Source organism: Bos javanicus, chromosome 2 (assembly GCF_032452875.1).
Source record: "Bos javanicus breed banteng chromosome 2, ARS-OSU_banteng_1.0, whole genome shotgun sequence".
NCBI classification, from domain to species: domain Eukaryota; kingdom Metazoa; phylum Chordata; class Mammalia; order Artiodactyla; family Bovidae; genus Bos; species Bos javanicus.
The window spans coordinates 47,473,514-47,491,222 of NC_083869.1; the positions used below are offsets into that span (position 1 = coordinate 47,473,514).

At 34.9% G+C, this 17,709-nt stretch overlaps 1 protein-coding gene across 2 annotated transcripts in view; it reads right to left on the minus strand.

The window, feature by feature from the left end:
* EPC2 (enhancer of polycomb homolog 2) overlaps positions 1–17,709 on the minus strand; it is a 127,428-nt gene that overhangs the window by 24,295 nt on the left and 85,424 nt on the right. For both annotated transcript variants that reach the window (XM_061438417.1, XM_061438410.1), the window contains exons 3-6: positions 16,549–16,694; positions 8,976–9,182; positions 2,095–2,243; positions 1,300–1,432 (exon numbers count right to left, since the gene is read on the minus strand). In XM_061438417.1, coding sequence (XP_061294401.1) covers positions 1,300–1,432; positions 2,095–2,243; positions 8,976–9,182; positions 16,549–16,694 — 635 coding nt within the window. The remainder of the gene's footprint in view (positions 1–1,299; positions 1,433–2,094; positions 2,244–8,975; positions 9,183–16,548; positions 16,695–17,709) is intronic.

Below are 17,709 nucleotides of genomic sequence, written 5' to 3' on the forward strand. Positions count from 1 at the left end.
ATTAAAACTACTTTAGGGTCAAAAATGTTATACATGATGAAAACATTGCTGAAACACTGAGTTATTGAGCTATAAATGCTTTCATACAATGGGCATGGCTATGACATCAAAAAGAAATCCCCAACTTCTCAGAAATTACTTATATTTTAAAGTAGGATGTGTGACAAAGGAAACATAGTTAACTATGTGAAATGCAATCATATTTCTAAAATTAGTATTTAAATAGTGTGGGTGTTTAATCTTAGAGGTGATCTAAGATTAAGAATCAATATATAACAATGGCTGATTCTGCACTAATTTGGGGTTGAGATTTTCATATTCTATGCCTATCAGTAATATTCCTAGGAAAAGCATTGATTTAGAACTAGATTTTAAAAAATAATGTACAAAATGACATTTATTGTCTAGTTTATTGCAAAGTAAGTGTGATTTAAAGGGTAGGTGGGCTAGATGCCTGTGATTAATAAGAAAGAACTTTGGTGTTTGAATTGACACAGTTGAATAATGGAGGAGTCTCCCTACTCCATTCTTCCTTGACCTTTAAGAAAGAACCCATGAAAAATGAGGATTGTGCACATTTTTAAAAGATGAATTTTCCACAAACATCCTAAGCCATTTTAAAAATCCTGCTACATAGTAGAGCTCTACTGTCTAAAAACTCAGCCAATAACCTGTTTCTTTGTAAAAATCTAAGCTCTTCAAAGGTTTTATTAATTTTTGCATTTCTCAACTGAATGCGTTTATACACCAAGTGAATAATGAATAAATATAACTCTTCAGTCTAAGAAACTAATTACTAGTCTCTATAGAGTTCTAGAAGTTATAGGACTTTTTCAAGTCAAGATAAACAGCAACTGATAAATGCTGGTTATGGCAATAGTGAGGACAGTAACTTTGAATAGTCTCAATGAAGAAAGGTTTAATTTTGATGCCTGCCATCACAATGCAGGATTTGCTAAGGCAGTGATAATAACTAAGCTGTAATTACCATTATTCTGTAGGGATACAAGATAGCACAGTTGAAAACACATGGTTTTTGGTGTTAGACCTAGACTCAAAATCTTAAACCTGCCACTTAATAACTATATGATCTAAAAGTCACACAGAGGTAAAAATCTACCTCAAAGGGATGTTGTAAGATTAATCAACATGCATATAAAAAATCCTAGCAAAGTGCAAAAAGTAGGAACTCAAACATGTTAGTAATCTTCCTTCTTAACCAAACTATTATAAGACAATTTCAGAAACCAAATGTCCAGTCAATATTATCATACATGCTTCTCCCCAGAAGATACTCACTTTAGTTTTACATTCTTGGACTTTGTGATGATTTCCATTATGAAGAGTTGCTGGAGTGGTATATAATTCTTTTTCTGATCTATTGATCTTCACTTCATTAAGGATTTCACCACCATAGTCTCCTAAATGATATCTTGAAAAGGAAATAATATATAAGAAAATGTTACAGTTCAAAAATAAAAAAGAAATAAAAAACCAATGATACATCATTTACTTGGAACACAACTAATCAGACAGAGCCAACAATTAATCGGATTATTCTTAAGAGAGAAAACACATGGGAATAAAGAAGCTCATATTTGGGATTTAGTAAAAAACAAAACTCTCCTAATCTCTAAGATACACAGAAGATGGACTCTTCATACATTTCATATTTTCAGGAAAAGGATTATTACATTGGTGAATACATTTTCAAAATGCACCGAAACAAGTATTTCCTAACTAATCAAAAAAAAAAAAAATCAATTAAACATTTATTTCGCTCAAATTGTGTTTAATAGAAACTTTAATACGATCTCCAAGTTCTTTTCTAAATACACTTAAATAATTCTGCAACAACAAGAAATTAAGTGTAACAGAGGATCTATACTATTCACAAAAATATCTCCCAAATTTGCAACCCAAACTGGCAACTTAATGGTTTAAAAACAAAAAGCAAAAACTAGCAATCACAATTTTCAAAAAATGTAGATATTGTTAGATAATCAATTTCAATAGTTATAAAGCTGAAATTTGGTTACATTTTGCCTTTCATTTGACTGAAGCATTACTGGTATGTAAGAATAGCAATGTTACCTTTTTTCCACAACTTCTAAGGTTAAGTGCAATAATTCTCGTTTTGTTTTCTCTCTTCTCTTAATCATTTCCAAAATTGTTATGGCTCTACTAAATTCTCGTCTCAGTTTCAACATCTTTTCATAAGAGGCTTCATCATTCTTTCGATTCTATTTAAAATAATAAGTTTAAAAGAATAAATCCAACTGTCCAGATTTCCAGCCTCATTCATCAAAATCTTATCAGACCTAAATTCATTCTATAAAAGCAAAATGTTAAACACACACACACACACATATCTAAACAGCAATTACATTAAGACAAGCTATTTAACTAAAAACAAAAAAAAGCAAATATCTCAATAAATATTCAGAAAAAAAAGTTGCCAGCTGTTGAAAAGATGGAATGACACAGATGGGATAATTCCAACATAAAATTTTTAAAGTCTGCCTGAAACAAAAACTACTATATCAAAAAATGTGATCTTTTCTTATTGTTATAAGGTCTTTTTCAATGACAGAGAGAAACAGTTCTGTCAAATCAAGGTTATCTAAAAATAGCCAAACTGAGTTGCTATCCTTTCAGCCTTCTAATCATGGCTGGACAGTTCAATACACTACAGTGTAAAGATTCACAATGACAAGCAAAGCTTCACTTTAAAAACTCAGATATAGTATGGGGAGGGAGGAGGGAGGGGGTTCAGGATGGGGAACACGTGTATGCCTGTGGCGGATTCATTTCGATATATGGCAGAACCAATACAATATTGTAAAGTTTAAAAAAAAAAAAAAACTCAGATATAAAACAGATTACAGAATATAAAGGATCTCAAGGAATGGAATTACCATGCTGAATATAGTATAACCTCATTGCAGAGTAGAAAAAGAGATCTACTAGTAAAGGTCTGAATTTCATTATAAATTCTTACTTTGAAGTGTCAAAAGTAACTTGAACTAACTCACAGGTAAAAGTTCTAACTAATAACTAGAGAAGGCTCAGTTATAATTACCCGCATCATCTGCATCTAAAAGTTACTGTTAATAAAAATATTTTGTTCAATCAAATAGCCACAGAATTCTTACTTTCTATTAGGTGTGGAACTATCTGTTTAAAAATAGACCACTGCCACTTCTCATTCTATATGTTCAGACTGTATTTAAGCAAGCTTTCCATAGTTGACTTAATAAAGCAATGTGACATTAGAAATCTGAACCCAAAGAAAGCCAAGTTTCGTATTGGAGGATTATAAAAGATAAAATAAAACTTGAAGAAGATACAAAGTTTTACTGTTTTCTTTTGCGTAGTTTCTTGCATTTAAAAATTAATCATTACCTATAAAACATTACTTAAACTAAATCTCATTAAGGCAGTGCATACTGAATATTAAAAAATACTATGTTATTAATAATAAATCCTCTTTAATCTTATCCAAAGGAAATACATCACTTTCCCCCTTCAGTAATATATGTGACAAAAGACAAAAATCTAAAGCACAGTTTTAAGCAAAATATTTTGTAACCAGGCAGCAGCTGCACCTTATGATTGAAAAAAAATGAACATAACCAAGAGCAAATATTAAAGTACAAAATACTTGAATACTTTAGTATTGATCTCTGTAAAAAGTATTACACATGTCTTCTATCCTCAAAAGGCTTAAAGTCTAAGAATGAAAGAAATGTAAGTCCCAAAGATAAATAACAGCAGCTGAAGAAAAAGTGCACCAGCACCTTTTCCAGCTGTCCTCCTCCTCACTCCATGTTCCACTTGGACTCTGCACTTCTGCCCCTTCCTACTCATTCATCTCCTGCTCTCTCGAGGCCCAAATAAGTAGCGTCCCTAAGTTTTCTTTACCCCACTCCTGCCCTTTCTTCTACTTTTACCTTTTACTGTGAAATAATTTGATTTACAAAAAAGCTACAAAAATAGTATAAAAAATTCCCATATTATCTTCATCCAGATTCCCCAACGGTTAATATGTTGTATTTGCTTTATGTATCTCTATGATGTATATACACATTGTTACAGACTGAACATTTGCATCTCCTGAAAATTCGTATGTTGAAATCCTAACCATCCAATGTGATTTTTATTTGGAGGTGAGGGCTTTGTGAGTCCTCATGAATGGATCAGTGCCCTTATAAAAGAGACCCCAGAGAACTCTCTTGCCCCTTCTGCCATGTGAGGACACAGCAAAAGGACCATCCGTGAAACAAGAAGCGGGCCCTCAATAGACACCGAGTCTGATAATACCTGGATCTTGGACTTCCCAACTTCCAGAACTGAGAAATAAATATTCATTGTTTAAGCCACCCAGTCTATGTATTTTTGTTACAATAGCACAAATGGACTATGACACACATACATGTATGTATATAAACACATACATACATAACTTATTAGCAACAGTATTTTTAAATATTTTTCAAGTTGAAGATATAATGCCTTCATCCCCTAAACACTTTAATGTATATTTTCTAAGAATAATGACAGTCTCTTATACAATCTCAGTAACATTATCAAAATCAGGAAATTAACTGATATAAAAACTATTATCTAATTTATAGACTCTCCTCATATTTCACCAATTGACCCACTAATGTCCTTCACAACTAGAAATACAACAGTTAGTATATAGATTTCCTATATTTATATAATGTTGCTATAAAGGTCATTGGTGGGAAATAATAATTTTTATTATTAAAATTTATTATTAATAAAAAATTCTTTCCCAGTCTAGGATCTGATTCAGGATTAAAATTGAATTTAGCTGTCATGTCTCTTTGGCTGTTGTGCAGTTGCTCAGTTGTGTCCGACTGCGACTCCATGGACTGTAGCACACCAGGTTCCCCTGTCCTTCACTATCTCATAGAGTTTGCTCAAACTCATGTCCATTGAGTCAGTGATGCCATCTAACTATCTCATCTCTGTCACCTCCTTCTTATCCTGCCTTCAATCTCTCCCAGCGTTAGGGTCTTTTCTAATGAGTTGGCTCTTCAAAACAGATGGCCAAAGTACTGGAGCTTCAGTTTCATCATCAGTCCTTTCAATGAATATTCAGGGTTGAATTCCTTTAGGATTGACTGGTTTGACCTCCTTGCTAGCCAAGAGTCTCTCAAGAGTCTTCTCCAACACCACAGTTAAAAAGCATCAATTCTTTGGCGCTCAGCTTTCTTTATGGTCCATGTCTCTTTAATCTTCTATAAGTTGGAATACTTACTCTGACTTTCTATCGTGATCATGACCTTGACAGTTTTGAAGTGTAGAAGCCATTTATTTTTTGTAGAATGTTCGTTAATTTGGGTTTCTTTGATGTTTTTCCACATTTAAATTGGGGTTGTGAACTTTTGGTATGACCATTACAGAAGTGAAACTGTGTCCCTTGCTCATCATGCCAGGAGCTAAATGATACCTATTTGTCGGATTACTGCTGATGTTAACTTTGATCACTCGATTAAGATGGTGCTTGCCAGGTTTCTCTAGTCAAATTACTATTTTTCTTTTCTTTTTTTAATTAAAAAGTACACTATGGGACTTTATATAATCAAATTTCCCCCATCAGTTTATCATCCGTTACTTCTAACTTTTGCCAGAGACAATGGTAGTTGCCAAATGAACACCATCATTTCACTGACATTTGTAAGTTGGAAATCTATGGTAAAGAAAAGCATTCTCTTTTATCTATCATCCATCCATACATTTATATCAGTATGGATGCATGGGTTACTTTATGAGTTATAATCCATTACTCTCCTTATTGTGACACACAAACTTCCCCAGATGTGATCAGCAGAGTCACTCTAATTTAAGCTGGCTCCTGAGGCTTTCTGACACAGCTCCAACATTCTTTCATCACATTTTTATATTCTGGCAAAGCAGAATGTTCCAAATTTACCTGTATGCTTTCCTAGTACCAGACCTGAAATCAACCATTTTTTTTTTAAGGAGCCCTGGTTTCCTTAAAGGAAAACAGTATTTTTACATGCTACTCTAGTTGCTTCTATATGGGAAATCCTGGAGGAGTCTGGTGGGCTCCAGTCCATGGATCACAAAGAGTCAGACACAACTTAGCGACTAAACAACAACAAAATACCAGCTACATAGCTTCTTCCCTTTCAGATAACTTCTTCGTGAATTTTTGGAGTCTTATGTAATCTGGGCCTCGTTCACTATTCATCTCTGTCAAAACCAGATCTTGAGGTTTCCTCACGGTTTTAGAACAGTTACATTTCTGTCTCTTGGCTTGAAGACCATTTCTTACATTGTCTTCACAAGAAGGCTAAATGGTGGTGGGCCAGCAGCGGGGGAGGAGGAACTGTGGTTTATAACCTGACCAACTCAGGCAGTCATGATTTTAGCTTTATGTAAGGTACTAGGTTGATGGAGAAGGAAATGGCAAACCACTCCAGTACCCTTGCCTGGAAAACCCCATGGACAGAGGAGCCTCGTGGACTATAGTCCACTAATTGCTTCTAGACGCTCTAAGTGAACAGAGCTAGGAAATAAGCCTATAATACATTTATGTACATCAATAAGCACAGATTTATATCTATTTCTAGCTGCAGCAATATTAAAATCTGTAAGTTCATAGTGACATCTTTTCTGTGCTTTTAAGATTGTCTACTTCCTATATTCAAATTTACTCATTCCCTTTACCCTTCTCCACAACCAACTCTGTTTAGAGCAAATTCCTGTCTTCCTATTCCAGTTAAATATTACAGTTTTGATCAACTGCCAAATCTCTAGGGAAGCAGTTCTCAAACTGCTATAATTTATAGTTAACTATAGATCTTTGTAAACCAAGGCTAATTCACAAGTGATTGTTATGTGCAGCCAGACTGAGAAGCACCACCCTGGAAGTTTGTTCTCCTGCCTATCTTGCTTCACCTGGGCCACACAGGAGGAGAGAACGAAGGCACACATGTTAACAGTTTTACCTGTGGGTTAAACACAGAAATGTATACGCTGATTCAAGCCTTCCCAGTCAGTGCATTCAGACACGCCGGCACCTTAACACCATCTCACTTAAGAATGTCCTAAAGCACTTAAGCACTCACAAACTAAACATTAGTTTAATGTTTAAAATTAAGTTCTAGACTTCTAAGCAAATATTTCAGAAGTCCTTTACTCTACCCTTTGCAGCAGCTATTTATATAGCTACCCCCTCTGGAATGTTTTTAAGTTTGTGGGAATAGGAAAGGAAGCAGAGAACTTCTGTGAACTAGTATTCATTTTTTGCATATCCCAGTGCCCAACCACCTCTTGAACACCTAGGGTACTCATTCTCGACTGCTTTCCCAATTTTCTCATTTTAAAACTCAGACATTTCCAAGAAACAATAGTATATGTGAAGGGGAATAGTCTCTGGTCCCACAACTAAAGACAGAGAAATAAAAAGACCATTGAAAAAGAAAATGTACCATGCTAGAGATGAATAAGAAAATAACAGATAAGAGGAAGGGTAGGAATCACAGTGTCAGGAAAATGCTGGCCTAGTTATTATACAATGGAGAAATGCCTAAACACAGGAACTTGTTTCTAGCAATTCGCAAAATGTGCTGGTTAGAAAACAGTGATTTAACTTATGTAAGAATAAAACACATTTAAGTATTAGGAATATTGTTTTTTTATGTCAATAATACTGCTATTTTAAGTATTCATGCTTATCCATTAAAAGAAACCCAACAGTACTTTTCCTTCAAAATATACTGCTGTTTTGCAACACATCTGAACCAATTATATTTCTCTTAAAAATTGGAAATTCAGATTTTTCAATAATTCAGATAAACCTCTCCTTCCTCATATCTAAATTTATAAAACCTTACTGTATTTACAAACTTATCTCATATAGTCTTTTCTAAACAAGGCATTAATCTTCATGAAATATCTAATATCTCCGTAGCCAAAAACCAAAACACCAAATTGAAAACTCAGTCTGGGTTAGGGAAGGTCATCTACATTTGGGAAATCCAAGAAATAGTTATAAAAACTAGTTGTTAAGCAGAAGAGTTTCCCCTAAAATATACTTTCCCTGGCAGCTGTTATGCTTCACAGCTGTTATATTAACAGCTGACAAGGACAAGCACTCCATGTTTGGAGAAACAGGAATCCAGAGAAAACGCTGGACCTCCAATTACAATTCCTTCCGTTTTTTACGTTTGCATGTTCCTAATATTCTACAACGTTACAGAATGTGTTACTGCGTCTGGTGTTTATTATTATGAGAAGTGGAAGACAGTGACTACCCCCTCTAAAATAACGTTTTCTTCTTTACCGTATCATTTCACAGCATGAGACCCAGTTTCTCTTAGAATTCTGGCTCATCTTGCTTGTGAAAGCTAGGTGAGGACAAGTTTGTCAATTTGAAATCTGACACAACTGACAGTTCAGAAAAGGGGAAAAAGATTTTGCCGTCTTACTGTCTTACTTGTGACTGTTAGCAGAACAGGCTTGAAAATGAACCTTTACCAACTTCCCATGACCCCACAGGAGTTAGAGGGAGTAAAGTCCTTTTTTACATTCATGATTTAGAATATGGTTTCAAAGGAACTCTTAAGCTTCCAAATAGAAGATACGTATAGAATGTACAGCTTACTGAAGAACTCAAAACTCCTGTTTCCTCATAACATGAATTTCCTCATATCACTTCAACTGCAAGCCTAAAATGATGTAATCAATAGATTTATAAAGCTCATCGGTATTAAATAAACATTAAACAAACATTGCAAACAACTGGAGGATAGAGGTTACTGAAGAGCAGGCTTTCTAATATAAAGTTCAACAATGTCATTAGCGTCACTTTATGTCCAAATTACTCAAAATTACTCAAGCTATAGGCAGAAAAAAAAAGTATTGGTCTTAAATACTATCTAGGTACATTCAGTTAAACCTAATTTGCATATTACCTTTCGAGTTTGCATTTTTTCTGTTCTCCTCCGAAAGGCAACATAAGGGTCATTGTTGGTAGAGCCATCTCTTTTCTCTTGTTTTATCTGAGGAATGAGGGATGGTCCCCTGCAGTTTTTACGTTTTCTCACCCAGTAGTCATATACAGCTTTAATAAGGTAATCATCTTCGTTTAGCAGCAGTTTTGCTTCTTGAAGTGTTACAAGCTAAATAAAAAATAAAAACTGTCATTAATTACAATCCTTGGGGAAAACATTTAAAGATTAAACTTTGTCTACAGGAAAAAAATGTGGTCAGTCTAACAGTTATGATTAGGTATCATGATGGCAAAAAGCACAATTCAATTCAATCTAACAAAGAATTTATTAGTGAGATTTACCAAAATTAGAAATTTTCCCTAAGAGGTAGTGAGTTCCACCACTTAAAATATTTAAGAAGCCTGAATTAATGAGAAGTCTACAGTAAGTCTTGAACTAGAGATATCCAGAGTCCTTCGAAATTCTGATACTCTGTGATTCCACACACTGGAGGACCTACTAGTCTTCGTCTACTAGCATCATTAAGCGTTTCTGTTTTTCAACAGAAAATAGAATTTACAGGTGGTTTCTTTTTACCTCCCTCCAAAATAAATGAATACTTTCTAATATATTGCTAACTGAATACACACATGACTTCTCTGAAATTGAAAAGGACAAACTAAGCATGTTTCCAGAATTTTCAACACTATACAATCTTGAATTTTTTGTACCAGTCACATACAAAACAATTTCTCTACAAAGCTGATTAAATACTAGAGAATCCTTATTCTCAATATTCATCTTTCTGATGACAATGTCATGTCTGGGACAGTGGCATCTCAGAGATCTCTCTCTCCTTTATCAATGCAGCCAACATATGTTGACATTATCTCAAAAGTAAAGTTTGTAAAAATTTGCTTGGTCACATCTGTTTCCCTGCTCTTTGCGAAGATCACAGAGGCTAACAAGATGGATTAGGGGTTACAAAGATCCATTTGTAGTGAAGCTTAGAAAAATATTATGGAGTTTTAGGGCTGTGAATGCCTACTGAAGTAGTGGTACCCCAATCTTTTTACTTTTATTACTTTAGAGATGAAGATTCATTTTCAAAACAAACTGAAATATCTCCTAAAACTTGGAAATGGGGGGGAAATATCACTGAAATTTTAAGATCAGCATACTAATCAATTTGGTGGTTGTATTAATTCATTTGAAGAAAGTATGACTTACAAAACGTATTTTTAATATGATCTGATTTCTCATATTGGTATTACTTGATGCAATAAATGTAACAATCATTTGGACAATGATCATTTGGACTTTTAGTCCTATGATGGTGACTACTAGAGCTAATTAGTTGGTTTCTTATTATAATTTGGCTGCCAAGATGGTGTGACTACAGGAAGAGACTACACTGACAATATCAACTCAAGTATTCCAGTCCGTGTGACAGTTACTTTTAGTGCAATACAATTATAAATGGCCATTGTTTGGTTTATTCAGTCTCAGTGGAGTCAGCTTAAGTGCATCTGAGAGACTGAGTAACATGGTCTCTAAAGAGGACAGCCAGAGCCTGAAACATGAGACCAAACCAAAAGAACGAATATTTTCCAAACATCAGCCTGAAGTGAACAGTCTCCCACTGTTGAAGTTCTGTGGAATGATGATGCATACTTTCAAAGTCTATAAGGTGGAAGAATAAGAACAGAGCTTTCTGGATCTAACAAAATTCCACCACATGCTTGGGGCTTCGTAGCATAACTGGTAGCTCTGGGGACCAAGGGGAACAGTGCTGTGACATTGCATGTGCTTCAACTCTGGTCATTCTGCTTCTGATAAAATTTTATAACCTTCACTGATTAAATCAAGAACTTAATCTAATCCTGGAGTGGGGAGGAACATAATCTCTTTCCATCAACCCGAAGAATCATGGTGAATTGCCGATACAGTGTTATCAAAATAACACTGCTTCCTATCTTTCTGCAAGAGATGTCAGGAGATTAAAACAATGCCTCAGATTTTCTTCTCTTGGTGCTTCTTGCTCCTGCTAGAAATGTCCTGCCTGGTGGTTAAGCGCCCTCTTTATAGCTGAGGTAACAAGAACCCAATACACAGTTTAAACATCCTGACATTACTTTTCTGGGTTAACTGTATTTTCTCAGTCAACTGCTGTTTTCATATTGTTATATCGACTGAGCGACTGAACTCGACTGATGACCAACTTTTATTTTATTGGATAATTTTGGTTTTACTCATTCTGTAAAAATTAGCTTTAGTTATTCTAGGGCAACCAGTATCAGTGCCTCTCTACTATCATGGTGACAACATTAAATTTAACTGGCAAGATCTATATACAGATAAAATAGCCACAAATTAAACCACATGATTGAAAATCCACAAAAACAGAATCCCACTACTTTTATATCCTAAGATAAAAGTTCTGCCATTTAGCACTTCACCCACTAGAAAGCAGTGGAAACTACTATTTAATTGGCAAAGGGATCTGTGATAAATTTATGATTTCCAAGACAGCTCTGACTTACTTGACTTACTTATTTTGAGGGTAAGGGATGGGAGATAAAAATTATTCTTCTTTTAGACTGAATACTCATTGGAAGGACTGATGCTGAAGCTCCAATACTCTGGCCACCTGATGCGAAGAGCCGACTCATTGGAAAAGAGCCTGATGCTGGGAAAGATTGAGGGCAGGAGGAGAAGGGGGCGACAGAGGATGAGATGGTTGGATGGCATCGTCAACTCAATGGACATAAGTGAGCAAACTCAGGGAGAGAGTGAAGGACAGGGAAGCCTGGCGTGCTGCAGTCCATGAGGTTGCAAAGAGTCAGACACAACCGAGTGACTGAAAAACAACAGACTGCAACTAGCTCCATGAGAACAAAGATCATTTACTTTGCTTACATACAAAACTCAGCCTTCCCTGGTAGCTCAATGGTAAAGAGTCCGCCTACAATAAAGGAGATGCAGGGGACACAGGTTCGAACCCTGGGTAGGGAAGATCCCCTGGAGGAGGAAATGGCAACCCAATCCATTATTCTTGCCTGGAAAATTCCAGGGCAGAGGAACCTGGCAGGCTACAGTCCATGGGGTGGCAAACAGTCAGACATGACTGAGCATGCACACATATACAAAATTCATGGTTTAGAAATTTCAATAAATGCATAAATTTAATATTTAATACACAAGTGAATAAAACACATGTAAAAATTAATGCTTTTACATATAAAATAGCCAGTTAAGCATTAAGTCCAACATTACTATATCAACTACCCAACAGTCCAATAACAAGTCTCAGTCCATCATTTGTGCTATCGGTTGTGGGTAAGATAACAAAGTAAACTTTAAGACAAATCCAGTACCTAAAGAAACTGACAATATGGGAATTAAGGTAAGAGACACAAATTAATAAGAGAACAACGTAAGAACTTCAGAACTGAGTATTAGTGCATGCCAGGCTTCCCTTGCCTTCACTCTCATCCCTGAGTTTGCTCAAATTCATATCCATTGAGTCGGTGATGCCATCCAACCATTTCATCCTCGGTCATTCACTTCTCCTCCTGCCTTAAATCTTTCCCAGGAATCAGGGTCTTTTCCAGTGAGTCAGCTTTTCACATCAGGTGGCCAAAGTATTGGAGCGTCAGCTTCAACATCAGTCCTTCCAATGAATATTCAGGGTTGATTTCCTTTAGGACTGACTGGTTTAATCTCCTTGCTGTCCAAGGGACCCTCAAGAATCCTTTTCAACAACATAGTTTGAAAGCATCAGTTCTTTAGCACTCAGCCTTCTTTGTGGTCCAACTCTCACATCTGTACATGACTACTGGAAAAATCATAGCTTTGACTATATGGACCTTTGTCGGCAAAGTGATGTCTCTGCTTTTTAATATGCTGTCTAGGCTGTTCATAGCTTTTCTTCCAAGGAGCAAGCGTCTTTTAATTTCATGGCTGCAGTCACCATCTGCAGTGATTTTGGAGCCCAAGAAAATAAAGTCTGTCACTGTTTCATTGCTTTCCCATCTATTTGCCATGAAATGATGGGATGGGATGCCATGATCTTAGTTTCTTGAATGTTGAGTTTTAAGCCAGCTTTTCCACTCTCTTCTTTCACCCTCATCAACAGGCTCTTTAGTTTCTCTTCACTTTCTGCCATTAGAGTGGTATCATCTGCATAGCTGAGGTTGTTGTTACTTCTCCCAGCAATCTTGACTCTAGATTGTGCTTCATTCAGTCTGGCATTCCACATGACGTACTCTGCATAGAAGTTGAATAAGCAAGATGACGATATACAGCCTTGATGCACTCCCTTCCAAATTTTGAACCAGTCTGTTGTTCCATGTCCAGTTCTCACTATTGCTTCTTGACCTGCATACAGGTTTCTCAAGAGGCAGGTAAGGTGATCTGGTATTTCCGTCTCTTTAAGAATTTTCCACATTTTGTTGTGATCCAAACAGTCAAAGGCTTTAGCCTAGTCACTGAAGCAGAAGTAGATATTTTTCTCGAATTCCCTTGCTTTTTCTATGATCCAATGGACGTTGACAACTTACTACTGGTTCCTCTGTCTTTTCTAAATCTGTACATCTAGAAATTCTCAGTTCACATACTGTTGAAGCCTAGTTTGAAGGATTAGGAGCATTACCTTGTTAGCATGTGGAATGAGTGTAATTTGAAAATGTAACTGTGATTTAAAAAAAAGCCAAAAAACAGAAGGTGGTAGTTTATTGAGAAAGACAGGCTCAAGTGAAAGGGCTCTTTTGGAAATAGGGCCCCTTGGCACATTTTTGGGCAAAAAGAAAAAGACTGAAGAAATGAGAGAAGAGATCATTGAAGATTGAGTATTCAAGGAACACATAGGTGCACAACAAAGAGTCAGAAATTTAGCAACTAAAGATAAGGGGTTTTAAAAACCCACAAGACCCTAAATTTTGGGAGTCACTGAAGAGAGAATGAATATAGTATAAGATCATCTGAAGTTAAGAGATTAAGTTTTACAAAGATTAAACTTAAGGGTCTGTGGGTCTAGATGGAGAATCCATAAGGCAGCACAAGATGAGAAAAAAGAATATCCTGGGGCTTAAGAAAGAGGTCAAGGCTAAAGGCATACGTATTTTATAATACACACAAAACTCCGCAATGAGGTGATTAACCCCCAAATAATCAGGATATGAATACCAAGAACAAAATTTTATGAAACCTTAATGTTCACAGCAGTTGAATGAAAAGGGAGCCAGTAAAATAAAGTTAGAAGAAATGGTCATAAAAAATCATTAAGGAAACCAAAAGGAAATGATCTATATTTGAAAGACCAAAGGTGATGACAGTTTTAAGAAATGAGAGCTCAAATAAGACAAAAGGATGGGGGCTGAAAATAATCACGGATGCTGGCAACAGTAGTTTTCAATAACTTCATTGCAACAGTATCCACAGAATAGTGGCAGCAGAAGCTTTTGCCTCAGTCCATCTTTTATGTCTTTCTCTACCAATCTAATACCAGTTTAACCATAAACTTGATTCCTTGCCCTGGACTCTGGTATTATACTGCCTTGCAAAATGAGCAAATAAAGAAACCCATGAATTCCCAGATCAGACACTTGGAATAAGGTCTGGCTTTTGCTTGGTTCTATTTAATCTCTGGTTCTATTAATAAGACCACCTTTTTATTCCTATGGCAAAACCTTCACCTTCATCTTCTTTGCAGAAAGTAGATACTATTATGCTCTGAGAACCTAGTCAATTGTTTTATGGCCTGGAAATTTGCATGTGAGCAAAGAGAACTGAAATAGGATGATGCTGATTATCGTTGTTGGTCAGTCGCTCAGGCATGTCCGACTCTTTGCAACCCCATGAACTGCAGCACGCCAGGCTTCCTTGTTCTTTACCATCTTCTGGAGTTTGTTCAAACTCATGTCCATTGAGTTGGTGATACTGATTATAGTGGATAGTTAATTGCATTGTTGACATGTTTTTTGTTTATCCTGTACTCACTTAGATGGTAAGTTCACAAAGGAAAAGCCTCTATCACTTGTCTTATTCACTTGAACATTAAATAAATATTACTAACTGAATGAAAGAAAGCAAACTACAGAAAAAACAGCTGCAAGCTTCTGATGACATAATTTCAGCCACCATGAGAATTTCTGAGCAATCATGGAAAACAGTAGAAATAACACAAGTCTGATCAAGCCTAGGATTGCTAGGAAAATTTACACATAAAGAAGAAAAACTGAAACTATATCTGATGCCAGTGATCAAAATCCTAGGAAAACTGTGAGGACTAATTATAATGACTTTCACCTTGATGATTAAAACAAATTTCCAATAAGAAAAGACAACCTCTCAAAAATACAAGTAGAATTATTTTTCATAGAGGAGATCTTTTACTATACAAAACCTATTAATAATTCAGTCAAAATAATCCACCTTTTCTTTTTCTTTTTTTTTAAATTTTTATACAATTAAGTTGAATTTTATAAAATTCAGTTTTAATGCATTTTTTGGGTTAGTATACTTCATATTACTTTCCATCAAAATGAGTTGTGGGGAGACTGATAGGCTAAATATGCAGTGAAGTCATTCTACAATGGATAAGTGTGGGAAATGTTCTGAAGAGCTGGTAATACCTCAGGGATTTAAAGGACTAACTTGGAAGTCGGGAGAAAATAATGAATTTGTATAGTTAAACAAGTGAAAAGTTTTAACAGTCTAGTGTAAAAAGCTTATTTATATTAGTAACTTCTTACTGCATTAATAAAAATTAGCATATTAATATACCACATAGGCACACCAACTATTACTTTTATTTTTAAAATTTAACTGTAATATCAATACATGCTCATTATAATAAATTTGGAAAACAAAGAAAAAGAACATAAAAATCACCAATAATTCCAGTACCTAAATATAACCATTGCTGGCATTTTGTTGCACATTCTTATTTTCTATGCACATGTAGAAATGCTTTAAACAAACCTTAGAGTTTTCCACTTTAGCAATTCTCTGTTCTGTTTTTACAGTCCTTGTATCATGTATAGAATGTTCCACTAAAGAAAATTCCTTTTTTTGTAAATAATTCTTTCACTTAAAATTTTCTGTGTTATATAAATAAGCAAAACTAAAATAATCTTAAATGGTAAAAGTACCTTAATACAAATCTGAGCAACTTTATTGATGTGAGATGACTACCAATGCAACTCAACTGAGCAAATTTAGTTACTGAAGTGTCAAAAAGACAGTTCTATGAAAAGGATCAAGAAGATATTATAACAATGTAACTAGTATTATTTTTATATCCAAACAAGAAAAAAGTCAGAACTGTACTTTTCATACTCTTATTCAAAGACAGTATGCTTAAGTATTTCTTGAACTGTCAAGGAATATTGTAAATAGAAATTAAAGGATCTTAGGAAAAGAAATTCAAGAGACAGTAAAATAATATAAATGACAGTAAAATGTAATATACTTAGGTCTAAATAAAATGCAAAATAAAACTGCTAATTAGATGAAATGTTAAGACAAGAGACATTTTTACAAGGTACAGTACCTGATTCGAACTGGCTTTTTCAAGTCTGTCGATCATAATTTCAAATTGCAAAGGCTTAATTTCCATCTTTCTGTTAAGTCTATTTAATAAGGTCTCATCTTCTGAGTCCATATCATAATCTGGTTGTTCATTGTCTAGATTAAAGGCTAGAAAAGAAAAAAAAAATCTTCAAACTCAGGAGAAATCATGGAGTTATATAGTGTTTATATTTGACCACAGAATACTCCCAAAGTATATAAAGCACTGACCAGAGTTCATAAGCAGACATAAAAAAATTGGTTTTAGAGATTTAGCTGAAAATAAATTTTAATTCATATATGATTTAAAGTTTAACAGAACACTAAAATAGCAACTAGAATTTTTTATTTTAAAAACAAAGGGTCACAAATATATATTAAAACATAAAACTAACAAATATATTAAAAAAGATAATACTTATTCTCATGGTAGTTTGGCAGCATAATCAGAAGTTATGGAACAAAATTAACAATCCAGAAATAAATTCAAGTACAAAATATATGATGAGAATGGCATTTCAAATCATTGGAAATAAAACAGACTTAAAAAAAAAAGAGGCACTCACGTGACAGACTAATTTTCTTTAAAAAAAATTTTTTTAACATGTGCAACATTATAGATGGATCTGAGGCACTATGCTAAATGAAATAAGTATAAGAAAGACAAATAATGTATGATTTCACTTTTATGTGGAACCTAAAAAAACCCCAAACTCATAGAAAGAGATCAGACTTGTGGTTACCAGAGGCAGAGGGTGGGATGAGGAGGAAACAGAAGGTAGAGGAGCATGAAAGATAAGGAAAAATTGCTAGGAAATTAAAATTTTCAAAATTTCACTTTTGGGGGTACAGTTTCTTCTCTTGGCTGTTAGGCTTTATCACCCATTAACAAAGAGAACAACCAATATGGCAGGTTATTAAGAGTTATTGCTTGAAATATTCTTAGTGATGTGTGCAATAAATTTGCTATTTCAAATGAAATCATCTTTAAGGACTGTCTAGCTCTGAGAAGCTGAATTCTAAATTTGGCCAGAAATTCATTTCTGGGCCCCTGAAGTCAACTGCTTCTTTTTATGAACTGACAAAAATCAGGATGAGGTACTCACTAACATTTAGAACAGACCCCCACAATTTTGAATGGACC